General features: G+C 44.8%; 1 protein-coding gene across 2 annotated transcripts in view; it reads left to right on the top strand.

Annotated features, from left to right (window-relative positions):
* Positions 1–20,044, top strand: part of LOC119383940 (protein D7) — a 51,942-nt gene that overhangs the window by 11,579 nt on the left and 20,319 nt on the right. For both annotated transcript variants that reach the window (XM_037652216.2, XM_037652218.2), the window contains exons 4-7: positions 3,601–3,684; positions 7,212–7,338; positions 12,308–12,422; positions 18,906–18,951. In XM_037652216.2, coding sequence (XP_037508144.1) covers positions 3,601–3,684; positions 7,212–7,338; positions 12,308–12,422; positions 18,906–18,951 — 372 coding nt within the window. The remainder of the gene's footprint in view (positions 1–3,600; positions 3,685–7,211; positions 7,339–12,307; positions 12,423–18,905; positions 18,952–20,044) is intronic.

Below are 20,044 nucleotides of genomic sequence, written 5' to 3'. Positions count from 1 at the left end.
CGCTGCGCGCCTGTGTGTGCTGTGAAGCCTACTTGCAGGATCCGTGTCTCGTCGAGCAGCGCAGCTGAACAACGCTTTTCTCGAGTGCTTATCCGTTATGGATGAAGAAAGCCGTAGGAAGCGCGGTCATCGGCCTGTGAAGTTTCACGCGACGCACAAATTTCGAGGACGCCGGCGCAAATCAAAGCCGAACACTCAAACCATGAAAAGATCGTCTGCTGCCGCAAGGCGTAGTGGCAGTGACGCCGATGCGTCCGACGAGTTTGCCGCGGCATTCGAATATGCGAGTGCCTCCCAGAAAAAGATCGGACTCTTCGAAGACGAAGAAAAATCGCAGGACGACGAGTCTTCGTTGATTGCTGATATGACAGCATTGAACATGTTGGTTTAATCGAGGGCACTCCAGTTTTGAACGTGTTCTGGAAGAGCTTGGCGTGCTCCCGTCTCATGATCTGGTTGCTCTTGGCACATCACGGGACAGCACACGCCAGAAAAAAATGTCTCAAAAACTAACAGGAGAAGCAAGGGCCTGTCGGCGTGCGCTGAAGAAAAAAATCTCTTGTCGACGAGTCAGCTCGAAAGAGCCGTGAGGGCCAAACCTATGGTGCTGGCGCATTTTAATGGCAGTGGCCACTACAAGGAGGATTGTTCTTTCTTGTGTACAAATTTCGTTGCATTCAATGACATCTTTGATAAATAAACATGCAATTTTGACTTTAAAACTCGTTTTTCTCAAAACACAAATTTTGCCATTTTTGTCAATGTGCCCCTCCTTTTTCGGGTACTTCTGGTGCTCAGATCTGCATGAAATTTTTCCTAAAGTTTTTCCAAAGTACGAGAAATACAATTATCTTGTTTAAGTTTCGATATTCTTATTATAAAATAAAAAAAAAGTTATGTAAACTTTCACTAGGGTAGGAGAAATATGAACTTCCAACGTTAAAATTTTTCACGTCTAGTACATATTTTGTAATGACTTCCTAATTAGTTATTTGCATTCTGCACTTTATTTGAAACATTATGAACTATCAATTGTAAAAAATTATTGAAGTTTAGGTCTGAAAAGAGGGGGGGCAAGATGCTTCAGTTTTTCACTTTGTCATGTTGCAGAACTAAAAGTATGCAACTTGCAAGAAAACTAATTATATATTTGAAATCAGCATAAAAAGTTCTATAAGCAGCTCAAGTTTCATTGCTCTAGGGTGAATATTAAAGAAAAAGTGTCTTCGAGTAGCATCTCCCCTTAAACTTCAAGTTGTAGGATGCCCTCTTTGCACTCATTTTGACCGATGTCAGGGCTATCGAACAACTGACAAAGAAACGTAAGCACGCCACCCGCCACCGCGAAGCCAGCGCAACCTGTCCGGACTTGCGGATTGGATTGCTGCCGACTCTTGTGCCGCCATCTCTTGTGTGAACCTAGCAACATACGACATGGCGGCTTCCGAGATTAGCGACTAGAGGGCGCGCTTGGCGGCCCCGACTGCGCCGTGTTCGCAGAAAGGAAAAAAATAAAATAAAAAAGAGGGGTGCTTAGATTCGCAAGCAAACTTTTTTCCAAAATGTTTATAGTGAAAACAGGGGGGGTGCTTAGAATCGGGGGGTGCTTAGAATCGCGTAAATACGGTAATTTGCGCTGAGAATGTGCCAACGTCGTTGCCCTCTTTCGGAGAAAAAGCACACAGCAGGCACTCGAGATCCTTATTCAAGTTAGTGCAAATTTTAGTCGTTATGCAAGCATACAGGAGAGTGCCATGTAGTTTAAAAAAAATCTCTTATAAAGGCCGGTAACTACAATACTCTTAGTAAACTGAAATCTCTTAAATGAAATTGCTGCCTAAATGGGAAATCTGCCTGTAAGTGATTGGTTTCTTGAGTTCTTCACCACTGTTGATCTCCCTGTAAGTGGCACTCCGGTTAAATGGAACATATTCCCAATGCCATGGTTCCTTCAGGTTTCGTTTAACAAGTCTGCTGTGCATATTAAGCAGAGCATTTCATGGGACCAAGGTAATTGTGATGAGCAGGTAAATGGCGGCTGTTGCCTCTTGATAATTCAGCTTATTATAATGTTCATGCCTAACTGCCATTCGCACTGCTCCAGGAGACTGATTTGCTGCTCCAAAGTGAGGTTTTAACTGTTCCAGAAGCTTTGGTCAATCACATCACTTGTAACTGTTTAGGTTGCAAGAAATACTAAGGACAGGAACATTTCACTGGAGGCAAAGTGGGGATAGAGTTTTTCTCGGCAACTTTTGCTGCCAGATGTACATGCACAGTAACTTCAGTTGGTGCAGCCTGTTTGTTTTTCTCGCCTGATCGATGCCCAGCATTGATTCTTTGACAAATAGCAATCTATTTGAGCTCTGGAATTGAAGGCAAACTAGGCTTGAACACTGCATGCTGTTAGTGTTGTCTATTGGGAAGCACGCCGTAATGCTAATGATGTTTAAAACATTCGACTGCGGCCTGTTTCTGCAAGAGGGAACTGTTGTCCTGTGAGAGTGCAGTGTTAGAAATTAAACTGACCCGCCTCGCTGGTTAATCCCTTAAGTGCCTATTAAATTACGAGAAATTGTTCCAAAATTGTTTTTACTTGAAGTGCTTCAATAACATGTCCAAAACAGAAAAAAACTTGCGAAAACTTTTTACGGCTCATAAAAATGCTTTATTCATCATATTTCGCACAGTCATGTAATACCCAGGCCCGTAGCCAGGAATTTTTTTTCGGGGGGGGGAGGGCACTTGCTGAAGGCCTTGAAGAACACACATTTTCGTTATTTATTTTCGGTAAAACACCCTCCTCCATCAGAATTTCGGGAGGGGGGGGCCCTAGACCCTCCCTCCCCCTCCTGGCTGCGGGCCTGGTAATACCCCATACCTGTGGCATCTGATGGGTATTCCGAAAGAAATTTCTGCAACTCCAGAAAGTGTGGGTTCCTTTTGACTACTCGTGGGCAAAATGTACTATTCCTCGATGGTTCAATATAAACTAGATGAGGCTACCATCCTTGTGGTAGCGGTTTAAGCATGGCACTGTGCCATGTTCATTTATTATGCGTGGGAGACGGAAGGCGCGCATTTCGCCGTTTAGTGTGCAGACTCTCACTCAGTAAAAGCGCCAATCACGGAACCCGGGCTGCCATCTGTGTTTTAAATAGGAAAACACCATTTGACGAGCTGGGCTTGTCAAAAGCCTCTTAAAACATTGCTGAAGAGCCGTGACGAGCACAGCTTGTTATAAGTAAAAAAGTGACAATTTCTCATGACGAGCTCAGCTTGTCATAAGCAGTTAAGTGATTAACCCTCTACCTTCAGTATAGATTTGCTATATAGAACTGGCACTAATAAATTGGTACAAAAATTAATCCAAAGCAGCATTTCTTTTAAAAGAGCACATAGCAAAAGCAAAAAAAGTATAACAGAAAGTTTACTCTTCTACTTGGTTCGCATTAGTTTACATACAGCTTTCCTTGAGGTATTGTAATTGAAAATGTTATAACGTAATATTGCAACTGCAGGAGTGCATGAAAAAGCTACATGCACTGACTTGCTCAAAGAACTTGCACGTAGGCTCATTGTAAGTGACGTGCCTTGCAGTCTCAGAAAAAGACAAGCCATCTGGAGATGTGGCCTTGCCCCCTGCAGCCCAAGATGTGCCGACGGAAGAGAACTGGGATGAGGGTACGTGCCTGACTTCTTGTTTTCCGACATGTCCATTGCACACAATACTCCAGGCTTTCTGAATGAATGGGGAGACATGGTGGTCAGTTGTACGCAGCAGTACTAATAGCTCATTTGTACATACCGCCATTTTACATTGGGATCATTGCAGGAGGGCAAACGAATATGCGGTAAAATCTAGGTGCAAAAGCACAGTCAAATTTCGACGGCGCTTTTGTGCTAGACACCAAAACAAGCCTGAAAAGGAGTCTTCTGCTCGAGTGTTGGCACATTCAAGATACCCCGAGGAACATCGACCAGTTGCTGGGAATGATGCCCACTGTATACATGCATGGCCTCCATGACTCGATGGGAAGGAGCTGTGGTAAGACGTGAAACGCTGTCGCTTCCAAAATAGTCAGCCACTGAGGAAAGGATAGAAGCAGTCTGGCAATATCGGGTACATCTAGTACTCACTGGAGCCGACTCATCTCAGCATCTAGAATTCTTTCATCCAGCCAGACTGATTTGTCAGTGCTTACATTTATGTCATTGCATACGCCTGTAAGCACACCGTTGAGTGGAAGTCCGTAGAAGAATGGAATTCTTTCTGCATGTGGAAAACCTGCAGCTGTGTATGGGCTGCCCTGCTAAGTGTCCCAAAATCTTTGTCACTAGGCGGCATCAAAGGATGGTGAAACATTGAGGTGCAGAACATGCCTTGTACGATCAAGTATCAATGCTTCATGTTGCTCAGTGAAGAAACTCTCAACAAGTGGTTATGCAGTGGACAGAGCCACAGAAAGAGAAAGGCTTGCAAAGAGAACAATTACCTTGCAAAGCACTTTTTACAACCTCAAGATGAGAAAGAAACTGAGGAAAGAAGTCAGTGTGATGAAAAGGAAGTTTAGTGCGATTGCCGAAGAAACAATTGACCACACCCTTCATATTCTTCCAGCCAGGCTATTAATAGCTAGACTTCATGACTGCTTTCCTGGCTGCAAAACCCAATTTTAAAAAGGAGGAAGGTGATGTGCGATGAATCTTGAATATTGGTACCTCTCCAGGAAAATGCGCCCCCTCCATTTTGCTGGCAATTTGAAGTTGTTCAAGAGGGGTACGCCTGCTCGGGATATTTTATGGCATTTTAGAAGTGACTGTGGCGATTTGATCGCTTGGGCGAAGTAAGAAAGCTTGAATTTGTTTTTTCGGATGATTGCACAGTCCTTGGGGAGTCCGAAAAATTGCATTTAAATTTAATTGGATAATTGGTGCAGTCAGTCGGCTGCTTCTCATTTACCCACAGCTTCTGCGTCATGAAATGAGAGTTGCTGGTCTCGTAGGCCTCAAGTAAATCAAAATCAAGGCAGTGTGTCGAAAAAACAGATCTCTAAGGCCATGCTATTCTAGCCTTGTGCTGGAAACTCACACACACGCAATGTTTCAGCAATTGACAAGTGCCAGGTGACTGTGTGTGCTGTTGCCATCATCTTTACAACACTGAAGTACCGTATAAACGCGTGTAAGGGCCGCACCCGTGTAAGGGCCGCACCCCGTTTTTTTGAAGTGCATATTCTAAAAAAAAAAAAAAAAGTTCGCGTAAGGGCCGCACCCACACTTTCCTCAACCAATACGTATTCAAAATGCGCGCGCGCGTAAGCTTCTAGGCGTAATCGATAGATGGCGTAAGGAAACGCAACCATCATCATCGTCACCAGAGTATGTATATATATTTTTTCGATTTTATTTCGTGTTAAGATGTTCGTGAAGTGGGCTAAAAATTTTAATTTTTTATTAGTATTCATAGACTCGTCAACTAAAGGTTAAAGCAGGATTTTATATTTAGCTTCTCACATCTCTATACCAACGCGCTATCGGTGCTATCCATATCGGCATTAGCATCACCAACTTTGGCATGGCGTTCGCGGCGTTGTTCGGTTTGTGTAGTTTGTCCAGTTCAGCCAGACATTTGCTGTAGTTTTCTGCACTGTTCGATGACCTTCTTGCTAGCTTGTTTTCTACACGGCGTTCACGTTTTGGCAAGATGGGCAAGTACCTGAATAGCTACACTGCTGGCTATAAGTTGAAGGAGATCGAGTATGCTCTCGAGCATGGGAAACGTGCCGCCGGCAGAAAATTCGACGTTGACGAGAAGTTTGTTCGACGTTGGTGTGCTCAAAAAGAAGCCTTGCGAAACACCAACAGCACTAAGCGCGCTTTCCGAGGAGAGCAGTGCAAGTTTCCCGATTTGGAAGAAGACTTGCTCCGCTATGTGACTGAAGTGCGGAATGATGGTCTTGCACTCACAATGGACATGCTGCGTGTGAAGGGACTAGCCTTGGTGACTGTACTTGGGTGGATCCTATCTGCGGGGAGCGCGGTGTCGACGGACATTGTGTCCCGAAGTTTTAAAGTCGCCGGGATATCTAACAGCTTGGATGGCACGGAAGATGACTGCTTGTGGAGTGACGGCGCTTTGCAGCACACCATCTCATCTCGGACTCCAAGTCTGAGGACTCGCTGAGTGACGACGATTGAGCACGTATGTCGCAAGAAAGGTCGTATACTGCAATAAACGCTCTTCGTTCGCTAACTGGTGCGTTTTTACTTAAAAGAAAAAAATGTCGCGTGTATGGGCCGCACCCTGAAAATTGGCCCTTATTTCTTGAAAAAAAAGGTGCGGCCCTTACACGCGTTTATACGGTACAAGTTTTGTTGGCCATATAATTTGGCAAAAAATCATGCTACTACAGCGTTTGTCTTTGTGTGTATTTTTCATTGTGAACTGTAATTGTGGTGTGCTCAGAAGATGCCGAGGTGCTACACGTTTTTCGCTGCAAGAAAAGGTTTGCTTGATTGAAGAGAATTTGTGCATGATCAACAAGGTTTTACTGTAGGGTTATAGCCTTTTAACTAATGTGACTTCACTATGAATGAAAAGCCGTTACGAATGTATTGCTTATGCGATACATTCACAGTGGCTTTTAATTTCTTTATTGAATGTATCAAATTAAAAGCACTTTGTGTGTAAGCAGCATATTACCTCTTGCAAAAGATGATTAACTGGCAGTTCCATTGACGAGCGTTTGAGTCTTTATAGCAAGCAGTTCTGTGGTTCTTTTGTGTATTTTCGTAATAGTCTGTTTGGGTCAGGCTTTTGCCACAGTGTGTAGGCTCGCATGATTTGTTTGCGGATATTAGTATTGCCGTATGTCACCTTGCAGTTCTTTGAGATATGCATACATGATGAATGCAGCCATAAAAGAAAATGAGATCTTCTCGCAATACCTTTTCTTGTCCTCAAGATACAGATTGACCCTTGCTGCAGCTTCCCTGCTTTTTTTTTGCAATGTTTACGCAACAATGTACATGCTGAAAATAGGTGCCCCAGGTGCCCTTTTGGTACAAGTGACTGCATGCGGGTTGCATTTTAGCATGTTGGACAATTTTGGGGTTGCTTGGACGTGAATAGCTTTGGGCAGTGTTGGTTGCCGTGTTCCGTTGCTTATTTGCGCACTGACCAAAAGCTATTTCTTGCTTGGCTGCAGAAGCCAGCGGGTCGGCCAGTCTCGAAGACAAAATTCCAAAGCCGGCCGTGGCTCCCGTCTTCGTCAGTGTCCAGGCAATGGCACCTGCCCAGCGGCGGCACTACTACGCCTCCCTGCACAGTAAAGCGTGAGTGCCAGCTTGTGTTGATTTTTCCAGTGCCTGTGTTTAATCTCTTCACTGGAGACTTCTGGAGGCTGGAGCTCCAATGCAATTGCATGTGTAGAATGTGTGTGTTCAAAGGCCCTGGAGTGCTTGTGCCCCCCTCATTAACTTGTTTTAACTATTCCTTCATAACGACCTTTTACAGTCATAATACTAGCTTCTGAGACTTCGTTTGAGCAGGTATATATATCTTAATTAAGCCACAAACAGTGATCTCTAGGCAGTTATGCAGCCATGTGACATTCAACATTCACACTCCATTTGCCATTGCAAAAACACTTTGAGAAATGTCATGGCCCTCCTTATCACTGCGTTGACACTGGCAAAATACAGTCCATCATCATTATTGAACAGTTTCTATTTGCACATTATGTATATACAGTACAAAGGCATTTAAGGTCGACACCTTTGTACGGCCACACCCAGTTTTTCTAAACTATGTATCCAAGAAAAAAAAATGTATAAGGGCTGCACCATCGATAGGTGGTACAAGACAATGCAACAGATCACCATCATCATTGTCAATGAATTTACTGCGCCACAAGGATTATTTTTTAACCTCCTACATACTAAGGTGCTCATCAAGTTGTCTAAAAATTTTAACCCTTTTCAATAGTGTTCATACACTTGCCAACTAAAGATTAAAGCTGGTCCTTAGCTTCTCGCACTTCTCTACAAACACTATCAATACCGGCGTTAGCATCACCAGCTCTGGTTTTTGTGCGTTGTTAGGCCGTTTGACTCTTCAGTGCTGTTAGCTTGTCTTCATTTGACCGGTTGTTTTGGCATGGTGGGCAAGCACCTAACAACATGGCTGGCTTTAAGGAGGCAGACGGGTCTTTGGGACCAAACAATAGCAAAGAAGTTGGTTTTTTTTTTCAATGGGATTTTTGAATTTTGCGAGCATTTTTCAATCTGCCTGCCAATTTTCAGACTCCGGGAAGCGATAATTTGCTTGTTATATCGCTTGGTCCTTGGTCTTATTTGAAAGAGAGTTTCTTCGTCTTCAAAGTCCAGCTCATGCTGCTTCGTTCCACTCATTTGTTGCAGAAAAAAAAAAGCAGCTGAAAAAGAAGCAAAGTACGTGATGCTATTGGCTGTTCAGCGCACGTCACCGTGAAGTGGCCACTTCATTAGCGGAGTGCGACTCGCATCGTCTGCTTGGGGCGGCAACAATGCGCAAACAACCTGTTGCGCCGCCATTTTGCCTGTACTTTGAGCTCGCGACCCAAGGTGTTGCAATGCCTGGATCAGCACGAAAGTTTCATTCACGGCATAAGTTTGGCAAAAGAAGAAAGTCTAAAGCGAATAACTTCAAGGTGCATCTGCTGGCAAGAAGCGTCAATGGAGAACGAGATGGGTTGCCCGCCACTGCCGCTGATGCAAGCCTGTCAGGCGCACCAGACTGCGATGCTCCGAACGGTGACACATCACTGGCACATCGATCGATCACTGGATTAACATCGGAACTGGATTAACATCGGAACTGGATTAACATCGGTGAATGAACATCGGAACTGGATGAACATCGAGACTCTGCGTCACCCAGCCCATCCGGTGACAGCGAAGGATTCACCGAGGCGCCGGAGGCACCTGACTGAGAGTTAGGCCTAGCAGGCCCGCCGGCCACCGGCACTTCGGAAGGCAGCATCCGTGTCCGCCGCGATACAACTTTGCTAATGCGATCAGAGCTGCTGGAAAGGCAGACAAAAGCCGATTCAAGGCTACATGATCTTGCATGGACCGCCGCGTCGGAAAGAAAAGTTGATTTTGTGAGAAACGACGCACCGGCTGGCACTGCTCCTGTGGAGCCGAGCGAAGAGGCAAGTTTTGTAATTGCCGATCTCGGCTGCATGGGTCTACTGTTGGATGCTATGAAGTGCAAAGTCTGCAACGGCAGCGTCAGCATCTATAAACAGGACAGAGTACGGCCTTGCCGTGAAAATGTGTGGGAGCGCTGTGTGTACTGTGGTGACATCGTGCAAGCATGGAGCTCTCCGTCGGTGGATGGCGATCAGAAAGTGGACCCGTTCGCCGTCAACATTCTCGCCGCTCGAGCCATGCAGGCCACTGGGAACCGTCAAGCGGCTATGAACGACATCTTTTCGTCCATGAACATATCCCGTCGTGGTCTCCATAAAAAAATGTGGCAGGTATATGTGAAGCGAAAATAGACTCCTGCAGCCAATCGCGTGGCCGGAAAAGTGACAGGCAAGTGCGCGAGCGCAGTTCGCAAGCTTTATAAGGAACTACATATCGACAATACAGACAATATTTGTCAGTATTGAGCAATTTCAATTTTGAGCAGTTTCTGTGCCGGATGTGGAAGAGGATTGAAAACACGACTTGGCATATCAGGCTTGGCGGGGACAGCCACGTATGCCAGAAAAACACATCTAAAAAAGCTGGCGATATGGAAGTGGAGGCAGCCGTGCTCCTTTTTGAGAGGTCTCTGAGAAAAAGTGGCCTCAAATACACAACCATCCTTTCAGATGGTGACAGCTGCACCTTCCTCGCTTTTGCAAGAAGGAGATGTCTATGGCTTCATTAAAGTACAAAAAGAGTATTGTGTAAATCACATCCAGAAGCGTATGGACACTGCCCTACGCAATTTGGTTGCAGGGCACAAGGGAGGAGCCTCTGAAACCCTTGCAAGAAGGCTCATTGGGGACCTGATTACAAAGTTGAGCTCATATTACGGCTGGGTGCTCAAATCAATCAAAGGAGATGTTGATGGCATGCAAAGAGCTGTCATGGCGACTTACTATCTGATAACTTCAAATAATAGTGAGTCTAACCACAGCCTGTGTCCGACAGGCCCAGAATCTTAGTGCTGGCAGAACGCAGCAGCTGCAAAAGGGGAACCCACTCCGAGGCACCGCTACAATTTGCCACAACACGCGTGCAAGGCTCTTCTGCCAGTTTACAAGTGCCTATCACAGAGTGCTTTTAGAAAGATGCCAAAGAAGTAAAACCCAGAGCAGTAATAGAAGCCTTCATTCTATGATCTGGGCTTTGGCACCTAAGCAGTGCCATGCTTCACTGTTTGCGGTTGAAGCTGCAGTTGCAGAGGCAGTAATGAAATTTAACTGCGGCAACTTGAGAACTTCAACAGGTATCCTGGATGAGCTCAATCTGAACACCAGCCTCCCAAGCGTCGGGCGCTGCCTGAGGACAGGCGTCGAGTAGCTGACTCTAACCGCAAGCGTGCCTCAGGTGAGAATGTCCAGCAAGCACTAAAGAAGCGCCACTGCAGTGCTAAGCATCAGTCTGGTTATGTCCCTGGTGGCTATTAGCATCTGCATTGCAATATATGCGCATCCTGATTGTTGTTTTTTGAGTAAACTGTGTGTTTGTTTTTTCCATTTTTCTCAAATTTAAATTTATGACTTTGTTCAATCTTGAGGCCTCGATATCTCGGCAGCTAGGGCAGGTAGAACAATTTCTTTTTGCAATAGAAACCTGTATGTGTATAGAATCCAAGTATGGGAATGGAATTAGAGCATACGCCTTTTTAATTACTCTTCAAAACTAACACAATGCCAACTGCTTTTCAGAATCAAAAGTTTATTCTGCTGTAAAATAGCTAAGACAAAACAAAAAACGCCTTGCATGCTTTCAATGTTTAGTCGTCAGTCTGTCTCGCCGTATCTAAAATGTCGCTTTTAATTGAGCAGTTTTTTTTTCTTTCGAGGTCTTAAACAATGGGGGCGTGAACTTAAGTCATCTCAGGAATGAGATGAGTTACAAAAAAAGTAATTACAAATTTGAAAAACTGCACAAGCCAGTGTAGTTTCATCAAGATCGGTGACGAAATAAACAGAAAAAATGTCTGAGTCTGTATTTGAAGGCTGTAGTTTTTTCTAGAATACGGGAAGTGTGCTGCCAGCAGAAAATTCTACGTGGACGAGAAGTGCGGTCTACGATGGTGCGGTCAAACAGAAGCTTTGTAAAACACTAGCGGCAAAACGTGTGCTTTCCGAGGCAAGCCATGCAAGTTTCCTGAATTGGAAGAAGAGCTCCTCCGCCACATGATGCAAGTACGGAATGATGGCTGACAACGGACACACTGTACTTATAGGCACAAGCCTTGGCACTTGTCACAAGCATACTGCGTGAGGATTTCAAAGCTAATGCCGACGGGGTGCGAAGATTTTTGGAAAGGAAGGTGCTCTCTTTTCGGCAAAGCACTCCTCTGTGCCAGGTGCTTCCAGAGGACTACACTCACAAGGTGCTTAGTCTTCATAAGCGTGGTATTGTCCTTCGCCATGAATGCAATTACTATGTATTGTCCCACGTAGTGGAACGCAGACCAAACCCTGCGTGGTTCAGCTGTTAGAGCATCGACCTGCAAACCACTGGTGCTGAGCGCCAACGCTGCGCAGTGACACTTTGTGCATCCGTGGATGGGAAGAAAGCTACCCCACTACAATGTATTCAAAAGGAAAAGAATTCCCAAGGAAGTTTTCCCCAAGGGAATCGTAGTTCGCGCCCAAGGAAAGGGGTGAACGAATGACCTGCTTCATTGAGTGAAAACTTTTCAGCAGAACTGCCCAGCCGCTTTGTTGTCTAAACAGCCACTTTTGGTCTTGGACAACTTCTGCGGTCACTTGACGTATAAGGTGAAGGAACAGCTTTGCTGTGTCTGTACAGGCTTTTTAACTTGTGCAATGGTCGCACCCTCAAGTTCTGCATTGGTTAATAGCAAAATAGCTGCACAACCATCGTGAAAGTAAATACGGTAATGATTCCTAGCTGTGCATGAGATTCAATATTTAATTGAAAAATTAATTGCAATGTCTTCAAGCCATTACAGCCAGGAGGATGTAATTTAGATATACAAGTCTGTCCTCGTTTTTAATGCCTATTAAAAATAGCTCTCTCGGTGCCTGCTTCTTTGGTTGCTCACCCGCCATTCCCTTTTCCACTCCAGGGATGAACTGCTGCCAAGCGACATGAAGCCAAGGGTGTTGCCAGAAGCCAAGACACTAGAAGAGGAGGAAGAGGAGCTCCTGCAGATGCCGCCGATGCCAAAGACAGAATCCAAGGTGTCTACGCATACCTGCCAAGTTTTACGATTTTATCGTAAAGTGCCAGATTTTCAGCACATTTTTACGAATATCGTAATGACAACTATATTTTTATGATTTCTCATGTTTCGGCTCGAAAAGCTCTCAAACTGAACACGCTGCTTCAGACAGTAAACTGCACCAGCTGAATCTGGCCTTTCTTTCTGTGTTTTTTCTTTTTTTTCTTTTTTTTTTTTGCGGGCCCATGCAGGCAACACTGAATCGGCTTATATCCAAAGTCAAAGCCAAAGTGTATTGACTGTGCAGATAGTGGAAATGTGCTTTACTTTCTTTGTTACCTTGTGCGCTGTGGGAGGTGCATTGCACATGTTCTTGCAGAGCTGTAGTGTATGGTTCAGTCCTAGCAGCTCTATCGTGGTTTTGGGACGTTAAACCCCAGATATTACAAGTCCTAGCAGCTCACGAGTTGTCTGAGAAGAAATACAGTAGAACCCCGCTGTTACGTTCCTCACTGCTGCATTTTCCCGGCTGTTACGTCGTTTTCCGCCGGTCCCGGCATAGCTCCCTTAGGGTACAGTGTATTGGGAACCCCGCTGTTACGTCGTAACTGTCGGACCGTTCCCATATGATACGTCGCGAAGTGCGCCCGGAGCCGACCGAGTGACTACCAAAGAGAGCGGCCATGGCGCATTTTCACACAGCTTGGCCTCGTTTGACCGTAATATTAGCCGCATGAGAGGCGCAAACAACAGAATCTTTCAATTGATGCAAACAAAAGCATGGCCTTCGAGATTCAAATTGCAAACATGGCGTCTATGACGTAACTGCTCGCGTAAGCAAGGCCTTCGAGATTGGCATTTACTATTGACAAAAGCATAGCCTCTGAGATTTGCATTGCACAAACATGGCGTGTATGACGTAATTGCTTGCAAAAGCAAGGCCTTCGAGATTGGCATTCACTTCTGCCATCGCGTTGGCGTAGACTCATCATCATCGTTATTTGTCGGAGAACGGGAGGAGTTCGAGCTGGTTGGAGCTCGCATGGTCGTGCGTGCGGTTCGCGGTCGGACTCGCCGCGCCAGTCGTGATTGCGTGTGCTTAGTTCTTTCATACCTACAGCTGTTGGTGTTAAAAAAATCACATACGTTGATTACATTTCTGTGGATGAGGCCGTCCTAAGCTCCGCGTTTCTATCCATCGACTAGATCGCGGCTGAGCGCGCCAATGTTCGTGCTGCTCGTAAGAATTGAAATAAAATTCTGTACCACTAAATATTTTGCCGTTTTTCCTGTTTTTCGGCTCTTACGTTTCCCGTCTCTTACGTTTATTTCCTACGGTCCCTTCAAAAACGTATCAGCGGGGTTCTACTGTACTTTCAAGTGTTTATTCCCAGATATTCAACTGACCTTCCATTTATTAAGAGGTCGCGTAAAGGTGAGCGGTACGCATCTTGTAGTTTGTGCTGCTGCGATGTGACCATCTTGCACGCTGGTCACCGGGACATTCTGCTACATCTGAATACGAAGAAACACGGACACGGGAAACTTGGAGGGTACTTCAGCAGAGCGGATCTCGATACTACAACTAGAGCGGAGTGCCTTTTTACTGTGTTCCCGAATGAACAGAACATGCCATTCACGGCTGCTGATCACACTGGAGACCTCTTTCGAAAAATGTTTCTGGACTCGAAGGAAGCTAAGAACTGAGCCCGTGCGAAGACTACAGCAATTGTGAAGGAAATGGCCAACAAAGCTATTGATGAAGTCATAGGTCACTTACAGCACGTTCCGTTCTTGGCCGCCACAGACGGGAGCAATGACGCCGGCAACAATGCAAAACTGTATCCAATCGTGGTGACGTTCTGTGATGGTACTGTTCGCACTGCCTTGCTCGCGATGCCTGCCCTCGAAGGTAACTCCACGGGACGAAACATCGGTGCGCTTGTTGTGGACACGCTAACGAGCAAAAAGATACCGCTCCAGAACTAAATCGGCATGGCATGTGATAACGTGCCAGTCATGATTGGATTGAAAAACTGAGTGGCTGCTGTGCTGAAAGAAAGCCATGAGAACATTTTAATCATGGGTTGCTGTTGCCATTTGATCAATCTGGCGGCACAGAAAGGCTCAGCATGCCTTCCACTGAATGTGGATGAGGTGCTAGTCGACATTTTCTACTACCACGAGAAAAGCTCAGACAGGAAGGACAAGCTGAAAGCTTTTCAGTCTCTCCACGATGTAGAGGCTAAGAAAATTTTAAAGCATGTCAGCACCAGGTAGCTCTTTCTCCGAAGGAGCTTGAAAACTGCTTGTGGACCAGTGGCAGCTACTGCTTGGTTTCTTCCATAGTGAAGTAAGTCCCTCTGGGCAGGTTTCCAAGTTTCCCAGGAAACCATGTAACCTTCGCACTGGCCTTCAGAAGCATGCAAAGGAAGCGGAGAGCAGTCATCAGAGCAAAAGACCAAGACTGGACACAAATGTCCCTGTGTCGAATACAGCTCCTAAGCGAAGCCAGAACCTTCCAGGCAATGTCTTAAACAGAGAAGAAAGGCTTTTAATGTTTCTTTCGTCAGATGTAAACGGAGCATACTGTGACTTGCTGTCTGTAATTCAAGAATTTGAAAAGGCGAACGTGTTCCTGCAGTCTGGAGCCCCTCAAGTGCACCTGCTGCTTAGCAAGTGCTTAGCAACTTGCTAAGAGAGATCATGTTGCATGTCAAACCTTCAGTTATCAAAAAAAACATAATGTGCCGGCAGACGTTGACTACAAATCTTCCGTCAGCCAAAGAGATAATGAAGATATTGTAATTGGTAGTTGGACCACGCAGACCTTGCAAAGCCTAAAGACGCAAGGGAAGAGTTTTTTATATACATAAGAAGGTTCTTCGTTACAGCAACAGAGTTCATGATCCTGAAATTTCCACTGAAGAGTGCAGAAGTTGTGCGTGCAGAAGTAGCAGGGCTTCCTTCCATTGAACACGCCAGGTTTTGTGATGTCAAGTACTTGATCAACCGCTGCCCAGTGCTGTTACCACTTCAAGAGGGGCAAGATGTGAATTCTGCTCTGGACGACATTCAGGCAGAGTTCACGTGTCTTCAGTTGGAAGAACTACCCACTGAAGTACCTAAGGAGCAGCGGATTGACGTGCAGTGGCAGGCGGTCTCCAGTTTACGAGAAGTGGATGGCAGCTTGAAGTATGCTAGACTTTCGAAATTTATGTTGGTGTTCCTAACACCCCCGCATAGTAACCGGAGTGTGAAAGAGTATTCAGTAGGGGTGTGCGAATATTCGAAATTTCGAATATTTTTCGAATAGTGTTTGCTATTCGATTCGATTCGCACTGAAATTTTACTATTCGAACTATTCGAACTTCCCAAAGACAAATGCAGTCAACGTCTGGTTGAAAGTGACCCCTTCAGATTTTCAATATGCTTCACCTCATTACACTCTCGTATTGCGGCAAAGCTGCCTTTCAAACTCCGTTACGGTCGAACTTAGCCAAGAGACAAAGTCCGGTTGGAAGTGGTCCCTAGATTTTCAATATGCTTCATCTCATCACACCCCCGTATCGCGGCAAAGCTGCCTTTCAAGCTCCGTTACGGTCGAACTGAGGCAAGAGACAGTCAACGTCTGATTGGAAGTGGTCCCTAGATTTTCAATATGCTTCACCTCCTCACACCCCCGTATTGCAGCAAAGCTGCCTTTCAAGCTACGCTACGGTCGCAAATGTATTAACTAAAAAAAACGCTGGTTCCGATATGGAGATGAAAGACGTGGCAGAGTTGGGGGCTCAATTAATGCTGTTTTGGACCTGAAATTTGGGCAGGAAGTCCGAAAAATTGGACGCCGAAGCTTTTTAGCATCCAAAATTTCAGATGTTCTTATATATCGTTGTCTACGAGGCAGATTTGGAACTCCGGACTTGAAGGGAGCCCGCCCTTGTCCGCCACATCAGTTAGGCTTCCACAGAAGTTGAGAGAGAAGGAGAGGCTGAGGAAATGGCATCTTTGCCTATCATGTGTAAAGTGTTGTCGGCAACACTTTGGTTGCACCAAATCATGCACATAAATACAATTCGGCCTCTACATTGCCTCACTCTTGATAAGAAAGACAACTATGAAATATGACCCCACCAGCGCTTCATCAACCTAGCGAAAAGAAACACTTTCATGTTGCTATCTCACAAGAACATACTTAGGGATTCTCTGCAACTTTTTCTGTAATTTCACTTCGAATTATTCGAAAAATGTTTGAGAAATATTCGAAAATTATTCGAAATTATTCGATTCGATTCGCACTCAATCTTTATTATTCGAATTCGCTTCGCACCCAAAATTTTGCTATTCGCACAGCTCTAGTATTCAGCAAAGTGAAAAAAGGCGCACACCCAGTTTCATGCCTCCATGTCAAAAAAAGACTGTGAAGCAGTTTCTTGTCACAAGATGCGCTCAGTCACACTCAGGAAAGTGCCACGAACAGGTCTTTGATAAAGACTTTCTGAGGAAGGCCAAGGCTGCCACGGCCTCTATGCTAGCCCACCCCTCCACTTCCGAGACTTGAGAACTTTTTCAGCCTCTTATGAAATGTTTCTTTTGTATTTCATTCATCTAAGCCAGTTTTTGGAAAATAAAACCATTTTAGTATTTTTGTACCCAGTTTGAGTTATTTTTGTGATCTCTTGTAGTACTTTAAGAACTGTGGTGTTAGCAGGTCTGTGTACGCAAGTCTTGTGCAAAGTGAGAGCCATAAGTTTCATATCCATTCCTTTTCATGAGCTGCTGTGGGCATTTCATGATGGTAAGAATGAGAGAGTACAATGTCTCACGCTGTGTTTAAAGTTCAGGTCAGCTATATTTTTATGAATGTTATACATTGAAGTTTTCACTTCAATGAATATTTTTCTCGCACACTGTCAATTTCGTTGTAGTGGTGCTCAACTTTGCATGTCTGTGGTCTCAAAAGTACAGTTGTATCCTACAATAACGAAATCTACAGGGAAACCGAAAAGCTTTGCTGTTGCAAAATGATACAGTATTTGCGGTAATACGGTATAATACGGGATTGCAGTTTAGAAACATTTCATTGTCTAGAAATACGAGATTCATTGAACACTTGGGTGTTCGCTGGGGACAGGAAATCATTTTGTTGTTGCACGATTTTGTTGTTACGGCATTTGACTGTACAAGAAAAGGTGCATTGCTATTTTTGTGGACGTAGATGGTCATGTGCTTAATGCTTTTTCTTCTTCCTTTTTATCCTGGAATCGTGTGTGATCGCACATGGCCTATTGCATGCGTGCTCTTTCAAACAGTGCACCTGAGTTGGTCAACAGCGCTTGTTCAGCGGCTGTAGCCATTGCAGGAACACTGCATACTGCTATATCTACATCTAGGGTACCAAAACTAATTTGCACCCGTTCGAGTGGCTCATGCTTGGATTCGATTCCCGGCCAGAGCGACCGCATTCCATTGGGTCAAAATGAAACACGTGCCTGTGTAATATAACCTCAGTACAACGGACCTACTTACTACAGACATCCGAATACTACGAGGGTAGATAACTAGTCCGTAACCAAATACCTGACAGTGATCTCTCTACCTTTTGTTTAGGTCATCTCTGCAGCCCAGCAAGGTCTGAATATCAAGTCATATCAAACTTGGCTCAACTGATTTAGACCGAGGCGTGGAATCTCCTTCAAGGGCCTTTCAAGAGAATTGGCCAACATCGACTACTGTTGTAGCAGACTGGAAAGCTGATGTTCATCCTGTGCGCCCCGAAGGCTACACAGTGCACGATGTCTTCAAGGCCGATGAAAGCAGCATTTTTTTTTAAAGTTGAAAACCGGGAAAGACCCCTCTGTTTTCCTGAACACCTGTGCCAAGGCGGCGAGAAGTTGAAGGAGCGTGCAAGTGTTTCCTTCTGTGGCTACATTGGCACAAAGAAAGCAAGGCTCTTGGTTGTAGGCAAGTCAAAAAAACCGCTGTGCATGCACAACGTGCACATTCCTGTGGACTGGGACTCCAACAAAAGTGCCTGGATGACTGAGGACATCTTCCAACAGATGGTTGCTGGATTTCGACAGTAAGATGCAAAAGCAGAAGAGCAGTGTGCAGCTTTTCGTTGAGTCGCTCAAGCCACATGCAGCTTCCCCAGCTTCATGCTGCAAAGGTCGCATATTTTCCACCGTGCACAACGGCAAAAGCGTAACCTATCAATCCAGGCAACGTTCACTCGGGTGAAGTCTAGGTACCACGCACGCCTGGCTGAGCATTTGCGTTTTGACGTACGACAAAAGCGAGACTCTGTCATAGACCTCAGATTTGTGGGGCAGGTGCTTTTTACTGTATGGGTGCAGATTGAGGCAACAGTCGTAAAACATTGCTTCAGAAAAGTGGGGAGTTGTATAGGGGAGTTGTATAGCTTAACATGAACGAATGAGTTGACAATGTCTACCGATCAGGACATTGCTAAATTTCTTGTTCGTTTCCTTTTTGCGAGCAGGTACTGATGCATCTGAAAGCGATGGAGGCCATGCAGAGGAAGAATGGTAAGTGAACAGACTGTGTAAACTCTGTAGGGATAAGAAAAAGTGGGCTGGGTTAGTAGCTGTTGTTTAAAGGAAATGGTAGGAAATACAAGGCTCTAATAGACTTGTGCTGGGGCGCACATTGGCAGGTGCGTTTCGATTTTTTTTTTCATGGAAGTATGATTTTTGTCTCAAGATAAGTTGTCCCTCAAAATATCTTCGTAGCAGATGCTTATCTATTCTCTGCCGATTTGATGCCATCCCTAACTATTCAGCACGAGCCCTGGGAACAACGTAGAAATTGTGAAATATTGCATTCCAGCCTATGTTTAGGTGGTAGTACATATGCGATGCTGAACAGTGAAAAAGCAATGGTTTAGTGCATCGACACTGTGGCATGTCATCAGCTGTTGGCCATCCCCTGTGCATTTTTTCTTAGTGATATAGTGCATTGATCAAACAATGGAAGTTCTGTCGTTATTTGTATTGAACAGGTACTTTTTTAAAAATTTTGATAGCCTCAGAGGTAGAAGGCAACTGATATTCAGCATTTTTGGTGGCTTTTTCTCGCCTTCAAAAAAGTAACTGCACAGGTATTATTGAGGCTTGTGCACATATGTTTTCGGTTCAGTGCAAAGCTGTAGTGAATCTTAACGACTAATTAGTATGAAATAATTTCAAAGTGAATTTGAATAGCAGGATTTCAATTGTAGGGCGCAAGCTACGAGTAGTAAAATACGTTAGTTTAAAATTTGCCATACTCGGCCACTATCGCTTCGTAGAACACTCTTCAAATTGAGGAAAAATAAGGCAGCTTCCCCGTATTGGTGCGAAGCCTGAAGGATGTGTGGAGCTGGGTGGCCTGCCTTTCTTTTTATTCTCTTTCTCTCTGTTTTTTGTCTGTTTATTTTTATTTCTGCCTTTCTCTCGCTATATTTCTTTAGTTCTATCTTCCTTGATATGCTATGCTCTGCTAGCGTGCCTGGATAGCAGAGTGGTTAAGACACTCGCCTCGGATCATGGGTACACGGGTTCGAATCTTGCCTCGTGAAGATTTTCTCCTAGAATTTTTCTCCTGTTTATTTCTCTTCTTTCTCTCTTTGTACTTGTTCCC

The sequence above is a fragment of the Rhipicephalus sanguineus genome, chromosome 2, assembly GCF_013339695.2.
Source record: "Rhipicephalus sanguineus isolate Rsan-2018 chromosome 2, BIME_Rsan_1.4, whole genome shotgun sequence".
Classification (NCBI taxonomy): Eukaryota; Metazoa; Arthropoda; class Arachnida; order Ixodida; family Ixodidae; genus Rhipicephalus; species Rhipicephalus sanguineus.
The sequence above is the reverse complement of the archived record's forward strand: the minus strand, read 5'-3'. Positions and strand labels throughout refer to the sequence as shown.